This window comes from Apiospora hydei (genome assembly GCF_038363865.1).
Source record: "Apiospora hydei strain CBS 114990 chromosome Unknown utg000003l_segment0_segment0, whole genome shotgun sequence".
NCBI classification, from domain to species: Eukaryota; Fungi; Ascomycota; class Sordariomycetes; order Amphisphaeriales; family Apiosporaceae; genus Apiospora; species Apiospora hydei.
In genome coordinates this window covers 469403-494074 of record NW_027117362.1, presented here as the reverse complement: position 1 = coordinate 494074, position 24672 = coordinate 469403, and the positions used below count along the sequence as shown (strand labels likewise).

General features: G+C 57.3%; 10 protein-coding genes across 10 annotated transcripts; 4 read left to right on the top strand and 6 right to left on the bottom strand.

Moving 5' to 3' along the window:
* Positions 1–1583: 1583 nt before the first annotated feature.
* On the bottom strand, positions 1584–2951 carry PG997_001945 (Oxidoreductase AflY; the record flags this gene model as incomplete). Its single annotated transcript, XM_066806260.1, has 1 exon — positions 1584–2951. One exon carries the CDS (start codon positions 2949–2951, stop codon positions 1584–1586), a length of 1368 nt encoding a protein of 455 aa, XP_066673556.1.
* A 755-nt stretch (positions 2952–3706) lies between these two features.
* Positions 3707–5476, top strand: PG997_001944 (cytochrome P450; the record flags this gene model as incomplete). Its single annotated transcript, XM_066806259.1, has 4 exons — positions 3707–3992; positions 4059–4795; positions 4819–5210; positions 5302–5476. The coding sequence occupies 4 exons, from the start codon at positions 3707–3709 to the stop codon at positions 5474–5476; spliced, it is 1590 nt and encodes a 529-aa protein (XP_066673555.1).
* Positions 5477–6533: 1057 nt separating this feature from the next.
* PG997_001943 (glucose-methanol-choline (gmc) oxidoreductase) lies at positions 6534–8354 on the top strand (the record flags this gene model as incomplete). The annotated part of the gene is made up of 2 exons (XM_066806258.1): positions 6534–6771; positions 6832–8354. 2 exons carry the CDS (start codon positions 6534–6536, stop codon positions 8352–8354), a joined length of 1761 nt encoding a protein of 586 aa, XP_066673554.1.
* Positions 8355–9377: 1023 nt separating this feature from the next.
* Positions 9378–10553, bottom strand: PG997_001942 (uncharacterized protein; the record flags this gene model as incomplete). The annotated part of the gene is made up of 1 exon (XM_066806257.1): positions 9378–10553. The coding sequence occupies one exon, from the start codon at positions 10551–10553 to the stop codon at positions 9378–9380; it is 1176 nt and encodes a 391-aa protein (XP_066673553.1).
* Positions 10554–10612: 59 nt separating this feature from the next.
* Positions 10613–10973, bottom strand: PG997_001941 (uncharacterized protein; the record flags this gene model as incomplete). The annotated part of the gene is made up of 2 exons (XM_066806256.1): positions 10613–10699; positions 10761–10973. The coding sequence occupies 2 exons, from the start codon at positions 10971–10973 to the stop codon at positions 10613–10615; spliced, it is 300 nt and encodes a 99-aa protein (XP_066673552.1).
* A 449-nt stretch (positions 10974–11422) lies between these two features.
* On the bottom strand, positions 11423–11851 carry PG997_001940 (uncharacterized protein; the record flags this gene model as incomplete). The annotated part of the gene is made up of 1 exon (XM_066806255.1): positions 11423–11851. The coding sequence occupies one exon, from the start codon at positions 11849–11851 to the stop codon at positions 11423–11425; it is 429 nt and encodes a 142-aa protein (XP_066673551.1).
* A 640-nt stretch (positions 11852–12491) lies between these two features.
* PG997_001939 (NAD(P)-binding domain protein) lies at positions 12492–13508 on the top strand (the record flags this gene model as incomplete). Its single annotated transcript, XM_066806254.1, is given in 3 exon segments — positions 12492–12954; positions 13008–13280; positions 13297–13508. 3 exon segments carry the CDS (start codon positions 12492–12494, stop codon positions 13506–13508), a joined length of 948 nt encoding a protein of 315 aa, XP_066673550.1.
* A 1559-nt stretch (positions 13509–15067) lies between these two features.
* PG997_001938 (uncharacterized protein) lies at positions 15068–16211 on the bottom strand (the record flags this gene model as incomplete). Its single annotated transcript, XM_066806253.1, has 3 exons — positions 15068–15650; positions 15741–15937; positions 16020–16211. 3 exons carry the CDS (start codon positions 16209–16211, stop codon positions 15068–15070), a joined length of 972 nt encoding a protein of 323 aa, XP_066673549.1.
* A 721-nt stretch (positions 16212–16932) lies between these two features.
* On the bottom strand, positions 16933–22565 carry PG997_001937 (uncharacterized protein; the record flags this gene model as incomplete). The annotated part of the gene is given in 9 exon segments (XM_066806252.1): positions 16933–17476; positions 17487–18268; positions 18335–18724; positions 18760–20034; positions 20048–20329; positions 20359–20766; positions 20855–21641; positions 21679–22242; positions 22270–22565. 9 exon segments carry the CDS (start codon positions 22563–22565, stop codon positions 16933–16935), a joined length of 5328 nt encoding a protein of 1775 aa, XP_066673548.1.
* Positions 22566–23483: 918 nt separating this feature from the next.
* On the top strand, positions 23484–24484 carry PG997_001936 (uncharacterized protein; the record flags this gene model as incomplete). Its single annotated transcript, XM_066806251.1, has 3 exons — positions 23484–23642; positions 23716–23838; positions 23951–24484. 3 exons carry the CDS (start codon positions 23484–23486, stop codon positions 24482–24484), a joined length of 816 nt encoding a protein of 271 aa, XP_066673547.1.
* Between the last annotated feature and the right edge of the window lie 188 nt (positions 24485–24672).

The window sequence follows — 24672 nt, the reverse complement described above, 5'->3', positions numbered from 1 at the left end:
CTCGATTACCATGCGTATATACAAGCAAAGATACCATTAGCAAATGCTACATTTTACGAACACTCTTGGGTTGCCAGCCACGCATGCTGCTTTGTAGGCTGGGTGACATGATACATCCTGGCATGTGCTATTCAGTGGTTAGACAGATCGTCCGTACATTTCGGTAGGATCGCCTTCGCGTTAGATTTCAAGCCACGCCCGCCGACTGCGATTACACCTTACGTGTATTCAGTCACCTTGCCCCCACCGTTAGAGTTATGTTCGGCATCGGATTGCCGACTAGTCTGTGGGGACCCATCAGAGGGTGTCGTGACCGACCATTCAAATCACATTTATGCCCACCCACTTGGTTGCATTCGATAAAAGCACCCTTCGTTGCCCACCATACTAACCGGCGCATTAGTATATACTATATTAAGCTATAATCTAAATATCGTATAACAGGGGATGTGGTCTAGTGGTATGACGTTTCCTTAGCATGCGCTGCGACTGTAGTCAGCATGGAAAAGGTTCTGGGTTCGATTCCCAGCCTCTCCAGTGTCTTTTCTTTTCTTTTTGCACACGCCCTTTATCCTTCTTCGCATTCTCCTTTACGAATGGCAAGGTGATGGATGCACAAGCCCCTGATATGTGACTGGGACACGCGATAGAGCCAGGGATGCCAAAAGACTATCTCTGTCATCGCAAAGGCGCACATGCTTGCCCGCCACCATAGAGTCCTCCTTATATGTTTTGGCAGTCAGAAACAGCTGAGCAAACTGATCCCCGACCATGCGGCGCGGCAACGATTCTGTTTCTTTTGCTGGCGCACTCGTTTCTTTGCCGTCTCTACTTCCGCTCGCTTATCGCTGGACAGCTTTGGAGTGGAATCCACCATCTTTGGCTCTGGGTGATACGCCTGGTTCGGTTTGGGTATCTGGGAACGACGATTAGTGCCTTTTTTTGCTTCCGGCATACATCGTGTAGGACGTACTTGTTCGGTCATTTTTATCAGAATGGGCAATTTGATGGCGCTCGGATCTCTGGGAATTGTTATTGGGGCCTTCGAGGAAACTTCCTCCTGGGACCGAGACTATATACTTATCGAAGAAGCGGTAACAAACCAAAGCAAGTTGTTGTCTCCTTCCGAGTACAGCAAGATGACGTCAATGGACCTTCTCGTTTAATCCATGTCAGCTTACGGCTTGGCTATCTTGGCACTGCTGCTATTGAAATAGATCGTCATCGCTACCCTTCTGGGGGTGGTACGACGCTGATACCCGACTTCTTGGAATATAGCAAAGAAACCAATACGATTTCCAAAGTGCGGAATGGTTACATTCAATCTCGATGGCAATCTGAGTCGATGCACAACACGTGTGACGAGACCCTGACATTGTCGTGCATGACGTATAACGGGATACCGAGACCCCGGCCGCAACTAGACTAATAGAGGCACAGTTGATTGAGTTATATGCCATATTACATACCTCGGTAGTTCACTCCGAGAGAAGACAGGCCAAGAGACAATTGTTATTGGAGATGGGACTGCTATCTCGAAGCGAAACCGTACTCTCTAACCAAGGCAAAGAAGAAATACCGGGCTAATTGGCCAGATCCGGCCTCTTCCACGGCTGCTCAAACCCGGTGAAAGGCACCCATTTTAGGTCCGTCGGCATGTCCTTGGTAGTGTCTTGGCACATCCTCGCGAGCCTTAGCCACATGTCGCCCTTCATAGGGAAATAGGCAGCCCACTCGCCGTCCTCTTCGTACCTCTTGCACACATCCTCCCCGTTCTTCAGCGCCCGGATGAACTTGGCCGCGTGCCCGTCGTCGTGCTCCTGGCACAAGGCCCGGAACAGCTCATCCCAACCCATCCCGTCACTGCTCCCAGCCCCTCCCACATAGCCCGACACCACGTCCGCGTCCAGGGCCGCCGACCCCGAAACCGCGTACCACGCCAGGTCCAGCCGCGCCTTCCACTCGACGAGCCGCGCCCGGTCCGCGAGCGCGATCCAGTCCTGCCGGATCAGCACCGTGAAGAAGAAGCTACTGGTGACGGCGTGCATGTAGAAGAAATCAATCTTGCGCTTCCGCCCCGCGCGCTGCGCCGCCCCCGCGAAGAAGGCGGCGACGTTGATCATCTCGGCCGTGCGCCGCTGCAGCTCGCGCTCGCCCGCTGCGGGGTCGTTGGTCGCGATCTGGAACTGCGCGGCCAGGCTCGACATCTCCTCGCACGCACGCCCGACGACGCCGTCGCGCATCTTGTTGCCGAAGTCGGTCCAGCGGGGCGCGGTGCGGATCACGTCCGAGGCGCGGACGGCGTGCACGAGGTCGATCAGGGGTTTGGGTTTGCCGTGCGTCGGGTACAAGATCCCGGCCTCGGCTTCGGCGGACGCGAAAAGGATGCTGATGTGGCTGTCGTCGTGCGCGGCGGCTTGCGCGAGGGATTCGGCGACGATGGAGGGCTGCTCGAACTCGATGCCGAGCCCCAAGTGGATGATGGGGTGGTATGCACCCTCGTACATGCGGGCCAGCATCGCGTCGGCCACGGGGGTGCGGGCGAGGACGTACTCCTGGATGACGGCGCGCCAGTCGCGGGCGGCGATCTGGCGCTTGAAGAACTCGAGGAAGGTGTGGTAGCGGTCGACCACGCCGAGGGCCGCGTGGAACGCGTCGGGGTCGGATAGCTTCTCCAGGAGGACGCTGTCGATCTCGGGCATGGGCCGCTGGATCGGCGTGCCGTCGTCGTAGCGTTCTTGGAGCTCCTGGGGGCTGGCGCCTAGGGCGAGGCAGGTGAGGAGGCTGTGGGCGATGTGGTTGTGGCCCGCCGTGTCGCGGAAGAACATGTGGTACTCTTCATGGTTCTTCTGCAAGAGGCGGTTGCATTCTTGCAGTGATTCGGATTTGATGTTGGGGACTCGGACCATGCCGACGTGGTCGGGTGATAGGGTAATGGGGGATGAGTTCATGGTGGTTGAGGGATTGGTGATCGGAAAGGACACTGTTTCGAGTTCTACACTTTTTGGGTTGGGCTTTTTACAGCTGCTTGAGTAAGAGAAGCCTTTGAGGAGGGTTGGGATTATATTGTAGTATGGCATACCTTGCGGGTCAGATCGGGGACCGAGGCAGCAGACGCGATGACTGTGAGTCGTGTCTAGTATAACCGGCTTATAGTCCTAGGGGGTTTCGGATCATTTAAATGGAACAGCCATCATGCCATGGCGGTCGGGACATAATCTGCTGGCCTCTTTGCCGCAAACCCGGCGCCGGTGTTCGGTGATGGAGTTGGCGATTCCGAAGCAACGGCTTAGAATCCACAAGCTAGTAAGCAGTAGGGGCACAATTAAGACATCGCGCAAGGAGAACCAGTTATTGGTCGCCTCTCTGCCAACATGCAGTGACACCTTCAACGGTCATACTAGTGCAAGATTGTGCTGTCGTGAACTCGGTGCCGACGCGAACCAAAACCCTTGATGGCTGATTACAGGCGTCGGGGTCCGAATAGAGTGGGGCCTGTCAGGGGTTTGGCCACTCACTTCTAGCCCCTTTTAGATTCATCCGACGTACGTGAGGAAGAGGCGCTTACAAACAATGTCTCACGGAACAATGTGAACAGAATAAAAAGCATACACGGGCTTGAATTGCGGCGGAAGTGTACGGCATTTGAGATAGTAGATTCCAGTTTTGACAATTCAGCCCACCTGCCTGTAGTACAGACTTCGCCATGGAGACATTCAGCAACGTCTCCCAAGCCGGTGGCTTCAACCGCCCCTTACAGACAACTATAGATTTCAGCAAAGAGGTTTTCGGACAAGTAACATGGCAGCAGATTGCCGCTGCTGTTGCAGTCTACGTTTTCAGTCTAGCCTTCTACAGACTCTATCTCCACCCGTTGTCGGATTACCCGGGTCCCAAACTTGCTGCTGTGACAAGATGGTACGAGGCCTACTACGACCTCGTGCTCGGTGGCCAATACACCTTCCGGATTGCGGAAATGCATAAACAATATGGTAAGTTCACGGTGTTTCCCTGCATTTCCGGGGATCGTTTGACTAAAAGAAAACCCCGGCATGCAGGGCCCATCATCCGCATCAGCCCGTACGAACTGCACGTCAGCGACCCCGCCTTCTTCGAGAAGCTGTTCCGCCAAGACGGCCGCTGGGACAAGTACGCTTGGAGTTACGACGCCTTCGGCGCCCCGCTGACGGCCGTCGCCACCTCGGCCCACGACCTGCACCGCCGCCGCCGCGCGCCCGTCAACAGCTTCTTCTCCAAGCAGAACGTGACCAAGCGGATCGACACGGTCAAGCGGCAGGTCGACAAGTTCTGCGCGCGCCTCGACGGCTTCACGGGGTCCGAAGACCGGCTGAACCTGAACATCGCCCTCGCCGCGTTCGCGCGCGACGCGGCCTCGGACTTCATGCTCGGCAAGTGCTACGGCAACCTCGATCAGCCGGACTTCAACGCGGGCATGACCAAGGCCATCGGCGGGCTGACGCAGATGTGGATGGTCACGAAGCACTTCCGCTGGGTCGGGGGCACGCTGATGGCGCTCCCCGTCCCCGTCGCAAAGAAGCTCGGCGGCGAGGGGAACCGGACCCTGTTCTCGTACCTCGACAACACGCTGCACGACACGGCGAAGCTGATGACGCAGGCCAAGTCCGAGAACCCGGACCCGGACGCGCCCCACACCCTCGTCCATGCCATCGTGCAGTCCAACCTGCCCGAGCCCGAGCTGCGGCACCGCCGCGTCGCCGAGGAGGTCGCGAGCATCACGGGCGCCGGGTTCGAGTCGACGGCCGCGGTCATGCGCGTCACGCTGTTCCACATCTACAGCAACCCGGAGATCCTCGGCCATCTGCGCAGCGAGCTGCGCTCCTCGGGCTACGGCAGCAAGGGGCCTACCCGGCCGACCTGAACTGGACGAGGCTGCAGCAGCTGCCGTACCTGACCGGTGTCCTGCACGAGGGCCTGCGGCTCAGCCCGGGGCTCGCGTCGCGTATGGCCCGCGTCGCGCCCGATCGGGATCTGTTCTACGGCGAGCGCTGGCGCATTCCGGCCGGAACCCCGGTGGGGATGACGACGATTCTCATGCACTACGATGAGCAGCTGTACCCGGAGCCGAAGCGGTTTGTGCCCGAGCGGTGGACTGATGTTGAGAAGCGCAAGAAGGCGGAGAAGACGTATGCACCGTTTTCTCGGGGCACTCGGAGCTGTCTTGGGATGCAGTAAGTGCCGATCCAATTGCTCGTCGGGGTTATGCTTCTTCGTTCCCCTTCCATAACCCAGTCACTGACTATAGGCACGATAAATCTCTAGTCTTGCGTGGTCTGAGCTCTACATAGTCATTGCAAGTGTCGTCCTCCGATTCGATTTGAAATTCGACGGAGCAGGTCCGAAAGACTGGGAGCCGGCCGTGGACCAGTTCACCATCGGAACGAAGGACCAGAGCGGTATCCAAACCTGGGTCGCAAGGTATGAGGAAAGCTCATGATGCGGATCCCGCGATCGCGTCGCCGTCATAGTTGTTGCAGTACGATACGAGATGGTTGATAATTGCTCTGCTTGCTATCCGTTACTCCGACATGAGTCAACTAGGCCATCTATCCCTTAACGACGAGCACTATGTCCTGACCAAGATAATGCAAACGATCCCTACCTTATATTAAAGTATCTGAGTCAATCAATCCAAATTTCATACTGCGAATAGTCCAAGACCTGACCTGCATATTACATACAACGTCCCCCGATGAGGCCAGAGTAGAAATAGAAAATCCGAATCGGAATCATTCCGAGGGACGCATCGCCCGCAGACTACAAGACATCCATGCTTTTCACACGTACACGTCTATGGGCCAGTATCGATGTGTCTTGTGCAAGACGAGACACACAGTCTGCCTTTGAAACTAGTCTCTCTATTGGCCTCGGCTCGGTAACTGAGCCCATTGGGTGCCTCGGAAATTGTGTAAAAGAGCCTCGGATATTTGTGCCTTCTATCGGACCAATGCGCTTACTGCAAAGCCTTCAGCCCCCTCTCCTGCAAGACATCGGGCATCCCAGATGTGGGATAAGCAAAATCTTACAGGATATCAGCCCCAAGCCTCAGCTCACGGAACTCGGTCGACTTCCCAATGCGTAAGCAGATATGATGCCCGTAGTACCAAGAAGGTTAGCCCCATATTGGGTCCATGCATGACGGCAATAACAGTTTCCAAAATTAGGTTTCATCACGTAGCGGGAGGATCCCAAATCCTGCGATGTCGGACAAGGAATCAATAATACCATTTTTGTTGCCTGTGACAGCCAACAGGAGACCATCTCAGAGCTGAATCTCCCTGCATCACGAGTATACGCTTCGGCGAAAGCCCTGTTAGGTCGAGTCATCGACGGGTATTGATATCTATTGTATTGGGATTTCCGACCGGCGACTCGCTGCTGAGCCGGACCTTATATCTAACATAAGAATTATATATATGCAAATACCTGTCGTCACTATACGTTGTCTCTCAAATTCAGCAAGCTAGTTCCTCATCGTTGTTGTGCCCCTCATCATGGTCCACCACTCATTTGCTTCCGGCCTTTGCCTATCTCTCGGCCTGATCAGCACTTTCGCTTCGGGCGCACCACTAGAGGCGAACGAGTCTGATTTCAACAGCGCCGTCGATTATGTCATTGTCGGCGCCGGGCCAGCAGGCCTCACTCTGGCTGAGGAACTGACCCGTCATAGCCGAGCTCGTGTTGTGCTGCTGGAAGCCGGAGCATCAGGAGACACCAACCCGTCGGTCCAGAGTAAGTACACCCTCCGGTCAAGCTCATGGAATCTGGAGCTGACATGAATTCTTCCAACAGCACCCGGAATCTTCTTCCAAGCTACATACCAATACAACTGGCCTTACTTCTCGGCCCCGGACCCCAATCTCGGCGGGATAGCTCCCAACCTCGTACAAGGCAGGATGGTCGGCGGCGGTACCGGGGTCAACGCCATGCTCTACTCCCGCGGCTCCGCCTCCGTCTTCGACGAATGGGCCCGAGTGTCCGGGAACCAGGGCCTGGCCTGGAACTCCATCTACGAAGCCTTCAAGGCGACGACGCACTGGACCGACGAGCCCAGCATCCACTACAAGCAACCGATCAACACGTCGGCTTTCGGCAAAGGCCCGCTCGAGATCTCCCGGCAGCGCGAGCTCTTCCCGATCGACACCCCCTTCGTCAATACCTTCGCCGACAAGCTCAAGCTGCCCGAGATCGACCTCGTCTCGGGCGGCGGCATCGGCGTCAGCCAGGCCGTCGAGTCCATCATCGCCCGCAACCGCACCCGGTCCTACGCCCACAACAGCTTCGGCTACCAGGCCGCTAGCCGGCCCAACTACCGCCTCGTCACCAACGCGTGGGTCTCCAAGATCAACTTCCGCGGCGCCACGGCCGACAGCGTGACCTACAACGACACCACGACGGGCACCCTGCGCACCCTGCGCGCCAAAGAAATCATCATCGCCGCCGGCGCCCTCAAGGCGCCCCAGCTGCTCCTCCTCTCGGGCGTCGGGCCCGCCGACGCCCTCCGGGCCCTCGGCATCCCCGTCGTCAAGGACGTAGCGGGCGTCGGCCAGGGCCTCATCGACCACCACATGGCCATCATGGAGTTCGAGGCCGCCCCCGGCGAGCCCAGCGGATACCAGTACGACTACAACGCCACCTTCCGCGCCCAGGCCACGGCCGCCTACGCCCGCGACGGCTCGGGCTGGCTCGGCACGCAGGGCGGCGACCCCTACGTGGGGGCGCGCCTGCCCGGCTCGGTCTCGCCTTCGTCGGCCTACCTACGCAACCTGCCGCAGGACCGCGCACATGTGGCGTGGGGGTACTCGAACCAGGCTATGCTTGTCGATAATAACCAGGGCGTGCCCAATGTCAGCACGGTCAGCGGATACGCCGCCCTCGTTCAGCCCGAGTCGCGCGGAAGTGTTACTCTGGCCTCGGCGGATTACCGCGCCGCCCCGATCATCCGGTCGAATTACTGGGGTACCCCCGCGGAGCGTGCGGCGATCATCTGGGCGTATAAGCAACTGCGCTCCGTGTTCCAGTCCAGGGACATGGCGCGCCTCGCGCCGCGCGAGCTATTTCCGGGGGCCAACGTCACGAGCGATGCGGATCTTTGGTCGGCTATCCAGCGCTCTTCGTCCAGCTGGCACCATCCGGTCGGTACCACGGCCTTGGGGACTGTGCTCGACGCCAACTGGCGGGTCAAGGGGCTCAAGGGCCTGCGGGTTGTGGGATCGAGCGCCGCGCCGCAGATTCCGACGTGCCCGATTCAGGCGGCTGTCTACGCTATGGCTTATGTGGCGGCTGCGGATATCAAGCGTGCGGATAGGATTTGACGAAGAAGAAACCGGGAAGGTTTTGGGTGTGGATTTAATTTCGTGAAGTAAGTAGAGTTGGGTTAGAACCGGGGTATGTTGGAAGGATATAATGGGATTGGTCGGGGAGATCGTATAGTTGCTTTGATATTAATTAAGGCTATTACATTCGAATCAAAGTGCTTTCATACGCCCACATTAGTATCCATGACTTTCGAGGTTCTGTAAATGGTTCTTCCTACACGGGGTTCTATCCCATGACCGTGAGTGATAAGGGATCCTCTCCGAGGTTCCCGGGGGATACCTACACACAATTTGCTTCGGACAAATTTCACGAAGCTTTCCCAGAGGCAGGTAAGTACAACTGGGAAAGCTTTGCGCTGTGACTGCCTAGCGACCCTCGACCTCCTTTCCGTGGCGGCTAGACCCTCATGGTAAAATTATGGTAATGCACCATCCCTTCTAATTGTGATCAATAAGCCAAAGGTCCTTACGATACATTTTAAAGATATTTCCTTCACCCATGCAAAAGTGGCTAGACGAGAGCATCTTGGCGCAGGGGGAAGCGCGCCGGGCTCATAACCCGGAGGTCCTTGGATCGAAACCAAGAGATGCTAACTTTTTTTGCATTGTTTTCTTTTTACTCCCGCCATTTTAACTTACTACTCACCTCAGAAAGCATGAGAAGCGAGATTCTCACAAGCAATACCTTTATTTCAATTTGACCGAGGGCAACTTATTTTGCTCCCCGACAACTACCGAGTACTTTTGCGGCTTCAACTTCTTCATCACCAGCTGTGCAACCCCATAGATGCCGTGCCAGAGAAAACGGAAGGAGCGAAAAGTAGATACATTCATTGTTGTGCCGAATGAAATCAACGAGAATACAGATTGACATACAGCTAATCCGAAGAGAGTGAAAAGCATGTCAAGCGGGAAAGCACGCCTTGCCTGACCCCCGAACTAGAGTTCCCGGGAAGCCATAACTCTAATCCCAACAACTCCAACAAGTTTCCCTACCAGGCCGATCTGACAGCAAACTACCTACTCATCCCTTCGAAGCGTCCCACGCCTCCCAACCTTCGGCCGAACCCCGTCGACCACCGGAACCTTCTCAAACATGTCCGAGCCCCGAACCGCCATGTACGAGTTGATTCCGAGCTCGCCGCTGCGGCTAAACACAATACTGACGAACGACTGCAGTCCACGGGTCCGGTCCAAGGTACTACCGCCGGGTGCCATCTTCTCCAGCGTCTCGAGGTATCGCCCCCCAAACGCGCCGCGGCCCCGCGCTTCCATCCAGTAGACCAGCCCCCGCGCCGAGCGCAGGTCGTCGTGCCCGTAGCTGCGCAGCGGGATGTTGAGCTTGATCTCGGGGAAGGGGCGGCCGTCGGAGACGTCGAAGAAGTAGACGAAGCCGGGGTTGTGCGGAGGTGGGGTTGGGGGAGTCTCTTTCTTCTCTTCTACCCCATTGCCATTCGTGCTGGCGTGGCCATTGTCGACGATGGGCGCGGAGGCTGTGGCGGCCGACAACGACTCTTTGAAGTAGGTCTGCTCCGTCTCGGCGTCGTCGGGGAAGTCTTCTGGTAGGCCGAGGACGGCGCGGATGAGCTCGCGGAGATCTTTCAGTTGGCTGTCGACGACGTCGCCAGTGATGCGGCCGCCTAGAGTCATGATGTCCCGGACCGAGGCGAAGCTGGTGTGGGGGGTGTTCATGTAGAGCTTCATGCGCGACTTCTCCGGCTGCACACAGTCCACGGCGAGACTGAACGGGTTGAGTGGCGCGCCCTCGGGATGAGAGGCGATGAAGTGGAGCAGAGCCCCGAGCGATCCCTCTCCGTGACCACCATTGCTGCTGCTGTCTTTGCCCGGGGCGACGCTCATGTCCTGGGTCAGGAGGGGCTTGATTGCGTCCACCCACTCCGCAAGCGGCATGAATCCCGTCTGCCCCAACTTGCGGCCCTGGAAGTACGTCTTGATCCCCGGCCCGTCCTTGCCAAAATCGACACCAAAGCCCGTGCTCGTACTAAGGTCCGCACCCGCCGCGCCCTCGGCCGCCAGCTTCGCGACGTCGTGATCAAACAGCGTCGCGAAGAAATGGTTCGACCACTGCAGGTTCACGGACGGGATGGCCTGGTCCAGGCGGTGCAGCAGCTCGCGCGTCGCCTGCTGGTTCAACGGGTCGAGACCCGTGCCTGCGTGCGCGCCGATGGGCTCCATGGCGTAGCGGATTTCGGGCCGGTCGCCGGCGCGGGACGAGGGCCACTTCCAGGAGTACTCTAGGGGGTGCCGTCGGCCTGGAGGAGGGATTTCCATTTGCCGGGGATGACGCCATTGGAGCCGGGGGCGGGGCCCATGTAGGGGACCTGTACGTTCGTTCAGGCGTCAGCTCAAGTAATATCCAAAGTTGCAAGTGTGGTTACGTACCGCCCAGTTGTAGTGGAACATGAGGGCTTCGTATTGCCTCTCCATCGGGTAACCGGCCGAATCAAGCATCACGGCAAGATGACGCCCTGTGAGCTGCCACCAGAAGTCATACTGGGGGTTACGGGGAGGCAGATATTGTGAGATCTTCGTCCAAACTTCTGGGTAGGCTTTCGAAGCCCCGTTGGCGGTCAACGTCTCCATGGCCGCTGTCATTATGTGTATGCAAGTATGTCCCAATTGGTACGAGTAGTGGTAAGACTGAGAGTAGTTGGTGAATGGCACCATCTCTACACCCTTCCCAATGGTCAAACAGCTTTTATGTAGAGTAACGCTGATGACTCATGTCGGAAAGGTGAAACTGCTCAGGGGGACAATCCCGGCCTTTTGGCGATCCCGACAGGATTGCATCCGCCCTGACAGTTGCCAATTGGAGCTACGGGACGTTGGGGGTGACGTGCTTATGCGAGCGTGCCGGACCCCGACCTAACGGGATCCCGGATGACAGGGGCAACACAGAAATGGAGAATGACCGATTTTCTCGGACATTTTCTACACTATATGGAATACAGGATTCATTGCTATCTCGGATTTGCGAAACACTATAAACAGATATGTAAATATTCAATAGCAAGCAATTTGTCCCTGACGGTGTCATCGGTAATCTATCTGCCCGGGTAGCACTCCTTTCTGACACTGACCCACTCGTTGTCGGGCATGCGGCTGAATATCTCAACCTCGGGGGCCTTTAACAGGATGGGTTGGAGTGCTGCGTAGTAAGCCTGGTAGTAGTCCTTTTTGACTTGAACCTGATGTGGGTTGTTGTCAGCACCTGTCATTCCCCGAAGAAACAAAACACAGATGGAGACATAGATACTTACGTTCATCATGTAATCTGCGGTGGCATTCCAATTCTCCACCAACTTGAACATGCCCGGACTCTGTTCGTCTCGGTAGATTTCGAGGAAGGTATTCAGAGGCTCGAGTTTGGTCTTTTCGAAGATGACCTTCAGAGCACTCAGGAAGTCTTCCGTTTTGGAAGGATTGACGGTGAGTTTGACATGCACAGAGACTGAGGATTTGCTGTCTTCCATCTTGCAGGTCGAGACAGAGCGCGGCGGTCGGATATAGGGAGAACACTTAGTGGGTGACACGAATGAGTGAAGATCAATTTAGATTTGGCATCCGAAACCGAGTTCCCCCAACGAATGAAGCTGCATCTATATATTGATTTGACTTTATATGCCGACGTCTTGCGCGGAGTGCAATTCTTGGTGTTGGTGTTGATTTCGCAAACCGACAATATGCAACTAAGAGATCTTTATGCAATATCGGAGCTTTTCATGTTCAGCTCTGTACTTTGTTCGGGATGACGTAGTGTTGTGCCTTTCAGCTCAGCCCGTGTCTGTCTGGCATGTGGCCAAGGTGTGGAACAAAGGGACGGCAACTGACTTATGCCCGATCTGACCGACGGAGATTCGTACTTTTCCAAAAATGCCTTGCATTTTCGTGCCATACAAAACTGAGCTACTAGTCTGCCGCATCCTGGTCCTCAGCCATAAGCCAAAGTACTATCAGTCTGTTTTAACGTCTTTGCCAGAGAGCAATTCGTAATTATTATCGAGTCTACATAGAGAGCGTCTTATCGAAATCATACTCCATATTGACCTCGAATCACCAAGCATTTACCTACCACAATCCACATTAGCTGGCTTTCCACCACACCCCGCCACGATGGGTTTCCTGCGCAGCCAACTCATAGAAACGCGCAAGCTGCCCTACCCCAGCGCATCGTACGCCGGCCAGACCATCGTCATCACCGGCAGCAACACGGGTCTAGGTAAAGAGGCCGCGCGCCACTATGCCCGCCTCGGCGCATCCCGCCTGATCCTCGCCGTCCGCAACCTGGAAAAGGGCCACGCGGCGCGCAAGGACATCCAGACGACCGCGGCCAAGGGCACCGCGATTGACGTCTGGGAGCTCGACATGGCCAAGTACTCCAGCGTGCAGGCCTTCGCAGCGCGCTTGGATGCCGAGCTGAACCGGGTCGACATCTTCCACGCCAACGCCGGCGTCGTCTGCCCCAAGTACTCCGTCACCGAGGGCAACGAGACATCGGTGACGATCAACTACGTCTCGACCTTCCTGCTCGCGGCGCTCGTCCTGCCGAAGCTCAAAGCCACCGCCGCACAGTTTAGTGTCCGCCCGACCCTCGTCATCACCAACTCGGGCGCGCACGAGCACACCAAGTTCCCCACATGTCGGCCGCCTCCACCGCGATCAAGAACGGCGGCCTCGGCGCCTCCGACGGCGCCATCCTGGCCGCGGTCAACGACCCGCACTTCGCGGGCGGCGCGCACTGGAAGGAGCAGTACCCGGTCTCGAAGCTGCTGGGCGTGTTCGCGGTGCGCAGCATCGCGAAAGAGCGCCCGGCGGACGCGTACCCGGTGACGGTCAACATGGTTTCCCCGGGGCTGTGCCACAGCGAGCTGTCGCGCGAGGCCGAGGGGTGCAGAAGGTGGCGTTTTCCATCATGAAGGCCGCGGTGGCGCGCACGACGGAGGAGGGAGCCGGACGCTCGTCGACGCGGGGGTGCAGGGCGCCAAGTCGCATGGGCAGTACCTCGCCGACTGCCGTATCGCGCAGCCGTCGGCTGTGGTGCTGGACAATCCGGACGTGCAGGATCGGCTGTGGGTGGAGCTCAAGGCGAAATTGGAGGCGATCCAGCCGGGGGTGACGGACAACTTTTGAGGGTTTGTTGCTTGGACTCATTGGTATTTTCGATGTATTTGCACCATGCTGTCGGAATGTTGACTACTACGTATCACACATCTCTCGCTTAATTATAATACCCAGACCGGATCACTTCATATCAACAACTAAACATATTTCAAACCAGCCTTTACTTGATTGTCGTGTAGAAGAATCTCAGTGTTTTGAAAACAGGCGCGATTTTAGTTGCTAGCAATATCATATCACATTACTACTGCAATTGACTACGCGCCTCCTAGCTATTCCCACGATGCAAGCAAAACATGTATAGAGATGCCAAGCTACCCGCCGCAGCGACTGTCTTCGTGCAAATGCCACTCCATTTTACATTTGTTCTGAAGTTCAGAAGACTCGCCAGAGCTGTGTACCTAGTGTTATCGGACTTTCCCAAAGCTGCGAGAGAGCATGATGATTGCTTTTGCCTGACCTGCGAATTGAATGCTGGGGTTCCTGTCGGGAGCCAACCGCAAAAAGGTTAGGGGTCTCGGCATGTTACTCTATCTGCACATTGTGCGGGGTTTAGCGTAGACTTGGGATCCTCCGACAAGTCCGAGGCGGGGATCCCGCATCTTTGGGAATTGTCCATTGTCCGGGATTTCTGTCTCACAACAGTGCGTGTGCTGACTTGACTGTGCAACACTCCTTGTTGCCTGATGGAGTAAGCAACAGATGGTAGGCTGACATGGAGTACCAAGATGCAGAAGTCCGATCTGATCGATATCGATATTTGGTGTGTACGTACATCAACACGTGGGATCCATCCCATCTACGACTAGGGGCAAAGCTTACTTGCCGATCAAAGCTTAAGTGACCAGGCGTTGGCGTTGGGACTAACCTAGCCAAAGCCAAGATCACCGAGCCCAAAGCTCTATTTTAAGAACCCAGACGGGTCATGGTTGAGCCTTTTCGGATGCATTCCGAACAGTCAATGCGGATTTACTTTAGTAGTCGAGTCCTGTCGACATCAACTCTTCAAAAAGCCCCAAGAGTGCATGTCATCATCTAATTATAACTTGGTGCAATGGCAGGTTGACCAGCAGAAGGTATTTTGTAGCCTGCGCTAACGGGCGATCCGTTGCCTCCTCTCTTGGGTATCGCATCTGGGTCCCGTGCGCGTGCGTATCAAGTGATGGCCCCTTCTGCAATTAATTCCATACTTGGTATGGATGTTTTTCATAATGGCACGAGAGGAAACAATATTTCATGGTCTGAACTGCGCCCCTCGAGACTTGATCACTTTTTCAAGATCATATTTTAGAAAAAGGGTGAGATTGAGATGTATGTAAGGACTACCAGGATAACGAAACATCACCACGACTTATAAAGGGGTTTGTGTAGTGACTCGAAAGAGTCGTGGTGCACGTATGTAAATCTAGGTTTAATTTGGAGAGGGCCGAAAGACAAACCATAAGTGGGATTGTAAGTCGCGGATGCAACAACTAAAGACAGCCCCTTTTAATTGACATCACCCAACAACTAGTTACACCAACACTGCTCCGTGCTTCTTTCTTGTAAACGATGTGATCTGCCGGCAATCCTCAGAACTGGAACCTGTTCACAGTAGCCAATGCCCCAAGGACCGCCCCGACAAGCGGGGACATGGTCCGCGCAAGATGCATCAAGCTCCAAGTCCTGACCAACGCCCGCGCCTCGTCCAACCCGCCCGAAGACGACGCCAACAAACCGCTGCCAGCCTGTGCCTCCGTCTCGAGCCGGAACAGGGTATTGTTCGTCGGCGTCATAACAACCCACGTAAACGGCACCATGAGCACCGTGACCAGCCCCGCCACGAGCCAGGGCCGCCAGTACCGGCGCCCGACCCGCCGCTTGACGAGGCCGATGTGGCCGTACAGCAGCAGCGTCGCGACCGCGAGGGCGGGGAGCAGTAGGTGGCCGTGGTGGTACATCCGGGCCCACTGGATGTAGAGCTGGTCCGCGGTTTTGTTGGTGTCGAGGAAGACGGGCACGGCGACGAGGGACAGGCTCGCCATGGCGCCGGCAAGGAACGAGCCGGTGATGAGGGCGAGGGATTGCAGGCCCGGCATGGCTTCGGTCGGGTCTTCGAGGCCGTCGACGATCATGTTGCCGTCGATGAATTGCTCGATCCAGCCGATGGTCATCCTAGGCGTTGTCAGTGATTTGACACTTTCCTCTTCCCATGCTGTCGTTCAACTGGGAGCAGAGTACTATATGGTAGATAGATATACTCACATGCTCTTCTTGGTGTCTGCGAATTTCTCATGGTCCCCCATCAGGCGCCGCTTGTACTCGGGATCCTGCTTGAACGTCTTGTAGTCCTCGAGCCGCTTGAAGACGACCTGGCTGAAGCAGTCGAAGTCCGCCAGCTTGGCCATCTGCGGGTCGTAGAGCTGGCTCATCATGGCTCGTGTGGCTGATTGGTTGTGGACCTGTTCACCACGTCAAGATCAGAAAATCCTGAGCATGAACCGGCGGAGGACATATGGATGCGAGTGAGGAAAGTGAACATACCTGAGTCCAACGCACAATGCCATACTTCACCATCAGGTCCTTCGTCATCGGGGCGGAAACTTGGGTCATGTGGTGCCGGTAGGCCTCTTCGCTCATGCCGGCTTTCTTGTACCCGCAGATGGTAAGGCAGAGGAACTTGCCATTACCGTCGCCTGCTGGTGTCTCGACCGAGTTGGACTTTCCTGATGACATATTTGCGAATACTTTACCTGTTCACTCCAAGTGTGAGTTTATTGAAGACGAGCACGAGGCGAGTAAGTCATTGTGCTACAAGAAAAGTACGTTAAATATGAACTGTGTAGGCCGTTGGCTCGGTACGTTAGGGGCGCATGGTCTTGTCCGGTATGACCAGTGGATCGGAGTGGACTTATGCGAAGTTGGGTCGGGATCCGACGGTAGGATCCCGAGTCGTGAAGGATTCCCGAAATCCCGTCCCGAAGTGGCCTCATTGGCTGCTCCTAAACAGTGTCTATTTTCAAACCATGGTCGCGGCTATGAGACCAACCACCAAATACAGCATCGAACGTTGGGTAGAGTACCAGGTAACACGTGCTGGGTCTGGCCTGGTGCATTGCTAACATGCTCGGCTAGAAACCCTACTGATACTTGGCATATAATCATGATGTATTATACGCATACCCCATCAGTTATTACACAGATCGTGTTATGGCTACACGGAATATCAGGAACACTATCTAATCGCACATGAGAGAATTGTTTCTATGATTCGATTTTCAATTTGCATTGCAATATGGAACGAAACATACGTAAAGCTTCCAAACGAGACCAAACAATAGGGTCTAAGCAGTAGTATCCTGGAACATGACATAGCAAATCTAGTAAATGAAACCGAGTACCATAACTCAATAAGCCAAAACCAAACCCTCTCCTACCACGCGGCCGCTCTGTCTTCTCAACTGTAGTACTCCACAAGCCAGCCCCGAAGATCACCAATCGTTGGGTACTCCAAGAACAGACTCCCCGAGACAACTACATTGAGCTCCTCGCGGAACTTCTCCGAAATGACCAGGCTCATCAGGCTGTCGATTCCGAGCTCGGCGAAGCTGGCCTCGTCGTTGAGGTCGGCGTAGTCGATCCCGGCCTCCTTGGCCACGAGGGCCACGGCCTTGGTAGCGATGCTGTTGCTGTCGGCGTCACCACCTTCCGCCGCCGCCGCCGCTGCGGCCGGGATTGATGAAGATGGCGCGGTTGAGGCGGTGGTGGATGGGGTCCCGGATGACCCCGAGCTCTTGGCAGATGCAACGGAGGAGGCATCCGAGGCGGCCGCAGCCTTCGCAGCTGGAGACGGAGAGGCAATCGCTTGCGGGGCGGGTTCTGGCGTAGGTGCGGCCGTGATGGCCTTGACAGGCGCCTTGGCCGGTGCAGTCTTTGACGCCGAAGCAGAGCCGGCCTCGTCAGGGGCCGAGAAGAACCGGTTCAAGAGAATGCGGGGGGTACTGTCGGAACTTGATAGCACCAACAACGCCAATGATGACGTTATCCTGCAAGATGTACACATCCCCCAAGTAGACCGTGGGATCCTCGAGGGTGGGAATCATCTTCACATAAGACCGGTACTTGGCCCCCGCCGTCAGCGTCTTTGCGAACCGCATCGAGCCCCAGCCGGGCGTGACGCAATAGTTGGCCTTGGTGTCGACCGCGTCCGAGACGTTCATGACGAAGCCCGCGAGGTGCGCGACGCTGTCGATGAAGTAGGGCGGCACGGTCCACGCGCCGCCGCCCTTCTCGGCCGTCAGGGTGACGTCCGCGAACGCCTCGAGCCCGTCCACAACGACGGACTGCATACCGCGGTACTTGGGCGCGTAGTCGACGAGGTTGTTGGCGAAGAGCAGGTACGCCATGTTGTGCGAGAGCCGGTTCGCGACGCCCCGGGCCGCGAGGGCCTCGAGCGCTTCGATCCGGCCCAGCACGAAGTGCGACTGCGGCAGCCACGAGTTGAGCCAGGCCGCTTTGTCGCCGAAGTAAAGGGTCGCGGTCGCGAAGGGCTCAGCGTCGGGGACGCCGGCCGAGTTGACGTTCTGCCATTTGAGTTGGGCGGCGCCGGTGCTGATGTTGTCGGTCGTGAGGGTGACTTGGATGAGTTGCGGGACTTTGGTGTTCTTCTGCGCGACGAGGCCCTTGGAGACCTCGAGGTCGGCGATGTTCATACCGACGTCACCCTTGCTGGCCGGATTCATCTTCTTGTAAAGATACGAGCCGAGAGTGTAGGCGATATCGGCATGGATGGACTGGGACACACGTCTCATGTTAGTCAAGTGCCGGATCTTAGAAGAAGCGTAGATGTAACGACTTACCGATGTAACGACCCCACATCCGTTCATCTTGTGTCCGTGAGCCGCAGCAAGGAAGTCCGACTCCATCAGATCCGACTGCATCACGACGGTGCCACTGAAGCCATTGAAGCTCTCCTCGACAATGCGCTGCACCGACGAAGTCTGGAGATCCGACAACCGGGCTGCGGGTGCCTCAATGGCCTTCTTCTGGGCGTCGTAGTATGTGTTGCCCTTCGTGAGGGCCCAGTCCCCATTGTACTGGATCCAGTAATTCTTGTAGTTCCAAGCGTACGTAGGCAAGTCCAACAATCTCAGACTCCGCTCGAACGGCTTATGGAACTCGTTCCAGTTAATGGGCGCGCCGGCGCAGTGCAGCATCGCCAAGCTCCGGCACAGCGTAGTCCAGTTATCCTCGTCGCGGCGGAGCGAGGGGCGGCGGCGCCTACGGAGGGCAGGGTCGCGGTGACGAAGTTGGTGCAGACGGGGTGCGGGCCCATCTCGATCCAGAGGGTGCCGTCGTCGACCATGGACATCTTGGCCGCTGTCTGTAGGGCCGAGAGGTAGTTGACCGTCTCGCGCGTGGCGCGGCGCACGTAGTTGGCGTTGAACGTCTTGCCGTCGAAGACGACCTTGCCGAGCAGGGGCGAGATGACGGGCAGCTTGGGCGAGTGGAAGATGACGCCCGTGCTGGCGAGCTCTTCGAACTCGCCAAGGATCGGGTCCGTCTGGGAGGAGTGGAAGGCGTAGGCGACGTCGAGGATGTGGCACTTGCACCCGGCGGCTTGGAGGGGTTCCATCAGGACCTCCAGGTCCTTCGAGAGGCCGCTCAGTACCGTCTCCTTCGGACCGTTGATACAAGCCACTTCGTACGGCTGGGTGTGACCCTTGGTGGCCGCCTCGATGTCTGCCATGGACCCTCGGACAGCCATCATCCTGTAGCTACCGGCCTGTACTTTCTCTTCGAGCAGCATGGCCCGCTTTCCGACCAGGTAGAGCGCATCGCTAGCGGAGAGCACGCCGGCCACATGCAAAGCCGCGTACTCGCCCAGGCTATGGCCAACCACGATGTTCGGCTCCACGCCGAGCGAGGCCCAGTATTTGGCAAGTGCGATCTCCACCGCGACGAGCGCCATCTGTGTAACCACAGCAGAGTGAGCGTGGTCCTTCGGGAAGCTGCCGTCGATAGCGGGGACGAAGGAAGGGAAGCCTTGCCCCTGGGCCAACGCGTCCAAGTGCACGATCTGGGACCGGAACGTAGGCTCTTGGTGGTATAGCTGCAGGTTCATGGACTTGTGAGAGGCGCCCTGCCCGGTGAAGGTGAACGCGACGAGGGGCGGCGACGTGGTCGGGATCGACTTGATCGAGGCGCACGTCTTCAGCTGCGCGGCCAGCTTGCTCTTAACGCCGGAGACGTCGGGCGCCGCGATGGCGACGCGGTGGTTGTGCTGGTACCTCCGAGCGGTGGTGCTGTACGAGAGGTCGGCGAGGGAGACGTCGGGGTGTTTGTCCAGGTATTCGATCATGCGCTGCAAGTTGCCCTCGAGCGACACCTTGCTCTTAGCCGACACCGCGACCACATGCGTAGGCCGCGGGTCCTCGCTCCCGACTTCAATGGCCTTGGGCACCGGCGGCTCCTCAATGAAGACCGAGGTATTCCCGCCCGCCGCGCTGAAGTTGTTAACCACCGCAATCCGCTTCCGATCCGCCTCGCGCGGCCACGCCTGTTTTGCGTACGGGATCCGCACATTCCGCTTCGCCATGTCCTGCGGCAGAGCCGGGTTCAGCCCATTCTTGATCCCCCACGTGCGGCGGGATCATGGCCTTCTGGAACATGAGCAGGACCTTCAGCACCGCGCTGACGCCCGCGACGGCCTCGCCGTGGCCCACGTTGGCCTTGACGGCGCCCACGTGGAGGGGCTGGCGCGAGTTGCGCCACTTCGGGCCCGCGGGCGCGAACACGTCCGTGACGGACTTCATCTCCTCCTTGTCGCCCGCCTGGGTGCCGGTCCCGTGCATCTCGACGAAGGAGACGTCGAAGGGTCGACGCCGGCCGCGTTGAGGACCTGGCGGGTGAGGAAGGACTGCGCGCCCGCGTGCGGGTGCGTGATGGAGACGGCCTCGGCCGAGTGGTTGGTCGCGGCGCCGAGGACCACGCCCAGGATGTTGTCGTTGTCGGCCTCGGCGTCCTCGAGGCGCTTCAGGACGATGGACCCGATGCCGTCGGCGCGGCAGTACCCGTCCGCCTCGGCGTCCCACGTCTTGCACGCGTTGGGCGTCTTGGTCAGGAAGTGGCCGTGGCTGAGCCCGGCGAAGGCGTCCGAGTTGGTTAAGACGTTCATGCCGCCCGCGACCACCATGTCCGTCTCGCCGTTCCAGAGCGACGTGCAGGCCGACTGGATCGTGGCCAGGCTCGACGAGCAGGCCGTGTCGATGCTGTAGCTCGGGCCGGAGAACTTGAAGAAGTAGTTGATCCGCCCCGGCCCGAAGAGCGCGGCAGCCGCCCGGGATGAAGTACGTGCTGATCTCCTGCGCCGTGTTGACTTCGCGGTAGTCGTCGCTGGCCTGGCCGTAGAAGGTGCCGATGCGGTGCAGGTTAGTCACCGGGGTGCGGTTGGCTACGTACCCAGCCCGTTCGAGGGCTTCGTACGCGGTCAGCAGAGCCAGGCGCTGCATCGGGTCGGTCTGCTGGGCTTCCCGGGGCGACATGTTAAAGAAGGGCGCGTCGAACAGGCCGGGCTCGTCGATGAAGCAGCCGTACTGAGTGTGGCTGGAGTTGACGGCTTTGCCGGTGGGATCGTAGTGGCTCTCGACGTCGAAGCGATCGGCCGGAATCTTCCGATGCACATCTAGACCCTGCTCTAGCAGGTCCCAGAACTTCTCGGTGTCGGTGGCACCGCCGGGCATTCTGCAGGACATGCCGACAATGGCGATCTTGGCCTTGTTGGTGCCCGCAGAGGTCGGGGTGTTTCCGGTCTCTGCACTGGTCACGCACGGGATCAACTCCAGTGTCTTGACATCGACGCTGGGCTGTCGCGACGACAGAGCCGCCAGCAGATCGTACACGGGTAGGGAGTTGCGGGTGACAAGCACTTGCAAATCGGATACGGATGTGTCCTGGACCTGCTGCACCACGGAGTCCATGACCTTGTCCCATTGGATCTCCTTGGTCATGATCTCGGTGATGATCTCCTCAAATAGCTCCCGCGCACCCTTGCGGGTAAACCGAGCACCGGTCGACGTCGAGAACGCCGTCAGTACCGGCGACGTCTGCGTTTCTAACTGTCGCAGCAGAGCGCTGTCGCCGACGACCTCGCGCACGTGGTCTTGGCTGTAGATGTGGGCCGCGTGGCAAAGACCCCCCGTACACGGGGAGGTGCACGACCTTGCGGCCCCGGAAGAATTCCGAGACCCGCAGGAGGTGCTTGAGCCTGGACGGTGGTCCGCTCACCGTGACCGAGGTGCGGTTCCACGCGCTGATGAACACCTTGCTTGTGTTGGGTGTGTTCTGGATAGTGTGGCTATTGTCAGTTTCTGTTGTTGTGTGGGCAGAGGGCGGTCCCTCGGGGTGTTGAAATACCTCTTTGGCATGCATCATGTCGAGTTCCTCCTGCACCTCCTCAGTGACGACGTCTGGTACGACGGCAGCCCATGACCCTGGCGGCGATGTCGGGTCGCGAGGCTCCAGGTTCTGGGACACCCGGTCGACCAGGACACCGAGCCGGAATGCCAGCCGGGCCACTTCTGCACCAGCTAAAGGCAGGTCGGAGATATGGGGAGACAGCGAGACGGCGGCCGTGTTTAGCAGGCCGAGGCCCAAGCCTGCGAGAGAGGCGTTGGCGGTGCTGAAGTCGTATTGATCAGGGTGATCCTCGTAGTACCTGGCATTACACACGCCTCGGTCAGTATCCATCCACTTCCACGACGATAGGCTAGAGAAGGAAAGAGGGGTATCTTACTTGATCAGTGTACCGAGTTGGACAGCGACCAAGATGACTCCGTCGACCGAAGCCCCGAGCGCGCCCTTTCGAAGCTCGGTACAGTCAACAAAGTCCAAGATAGACTGGAAAGGCGGGACCGTCTCGCGCAGACCAGCGGATAACTGCCTCGCCTCGGTCCGGATAGCCTCGGTGGCCTCGTCCAAGAACCGGGCCAGGTGGGGGTGACGCCGCTGCTTGCTTAGGACTTGAAGGCGACGCGCCAGAGAGGCCAGGTCGTCGTGAGGGAACTCGTTGCTGAAGTAGAGAAGCTTCATCTTGGAGTAGTCACCAAGGTGGGAGTATTCTCCAAGGGAATCGGAAGAGGCAGGGAGTGTACTCAGGCATTTTCAGCGGGATGGTCTGAGTCGTTGGGGGAGGAATAGCTTCATAAAGAGTCACAATATGAGAGGGTGTTACAAGAACTACGAGGTTATGTATATCGATGAAGTATATATGAGAGGCGGCAGTAACTACTGAATTGCTCGGCGTAGGAGCAGTCGGATCGTAACCCGAGCCCTGTCTGTTCGGTATTCGCAAATCCACCCGCTACAAACAAACGTCGCGATACCTCAAAATAGACCAACTCAGGTTGTTAACTGCCAAACAGGTTCAAACCATCCTGCGTATAGTCATGTGGCCGACCCGCGTCAATCACGCCATGCTATCGTCGGAACTAGGTCCAGTTGGGTGAGACCACCAAGAGCCGTGCAGGTTGCCCGACGTTCGGGATACCCAACCGCATACATGGCGTTTCATCGGTGGCGAAAGTGTCAAAGGGTGAAGTAGCATTGACGCAGGCGGTTGCCTAATTCGGGTGTCGGGTAACTTTCGATTGGAAGGATTCTTATCGGGATTGGTCCCGATGTCGAAATGTCGGGGTTGCTGGTCGGGGGAGTTGGGCTTACTCCAGCTGAGAATGATATGATGGACTAGCGCATAAGCATAGCGAACTCAGCCCTGCATGCTCCTCAAGTGAGTCCGAGTCTAGAACGTCGGCCGAGCTGTCCCAGATGCATAAGCGTCAATCTATTTCACGTGGTAGAGATAAGCCTCAGTGCATCGGTGACAGATATAATGGCCCAAGTTGGCGTGGTAAAAGTGGTATTCATCTGTCCATCATACTCAATTGACATTACCTTCAAATGCACTTCTGCCTAACTTGTTACGGCGAGATAAGCCGATAACTTGACAAAATGGGCGGCGAGGGCGGCTACCAGCAGATCAACAAGACGTTGAACGTCTGCGCATTCCAAGACTATCTTGATGGGCAACTAAAGAGTCTGCCAAAACTAGAGAATGTACAACAGATCAGCCCACGCGTAATCCGCATATTGGGACAGAACCCGGGAAAGGTAAGCCTATATCATCGTCTCACGAAGAACAGACATAGCCAACGCAATTTGTCTTGCCAGTTTACCCTACAAGGGACCAACATACATCGTCGGGACCGGCCGTTCCCGATTAATCATCGACACGGGTCAAGGCATCCCCGAATGGATCGACCTCATCACCTCCACCCTGGAAGACCTAGGCATCACCCTCTCCCACGTCCTCTCCTCACGCACTGGCACGGCGACCACATGGGCGGCGTTCCCGACCTCGTGGCCACCTACCCCCACCTCACCGAGTCCATCTACAAGAACTCCCCGCCGCGGACCAGCAGCCCATCGCCGACGCCCAGCTCTTCCGCGTCGAGGGCGCGACGGTGCGGGCCCTGCACAGCCCGGGCCACTCGCACGACCACATGTGCTTCGTGCTGGAAGAAGAAAACGCCATGTTCACCGGCGACAACGTGCTGGGCCACGGCACCAGCGCCGTCGAGGACCTGGGCTTGTTGATGGCGACCTGGCGCGAAGTCATGCAGCCCCAGGACTGCGAGCGCGGGTACCCGGCGCACGGTGACGTGATCCCGAACCTGCGGCTCAAGCTGAAGCTCGAGATTGGCGGCAAGGTCCGGCGCGAGAATCTGGTGCTCGCGACGCTCCAGCGCATCGGGCAGGCCGCGGGGCCGGGGAAGAGGGGGACGGTGACGACGGGGGAGCTGGTGCTGCTGATGCATGGGGGTGCGGTGAGTGAAGATGTGCGGTTGATGGCGCTGGAGCCGTTTACGGATGAGGTCCTGCGAAAGCTGGCCGAGGACGGCAAGGTCGGGTTCGAGATGCGGACGGGCGTGAAGAAGTGGTTCGGAGTTTGACTTTTGCTGGGGTCACTGGAGTTTAGCCTATCGCTTCACCACCAACAGTATACTATTCACTTAATGGGCATCTAAGCTGCTTATGGATTCATTTCTGCATTGCTCATTACAGTCCCGGTCAAGTGCAAGGTGACACTTGACGCAACAATCATGATGCCATGTCTTCTTAGCTAGTATCTAGCACCGTT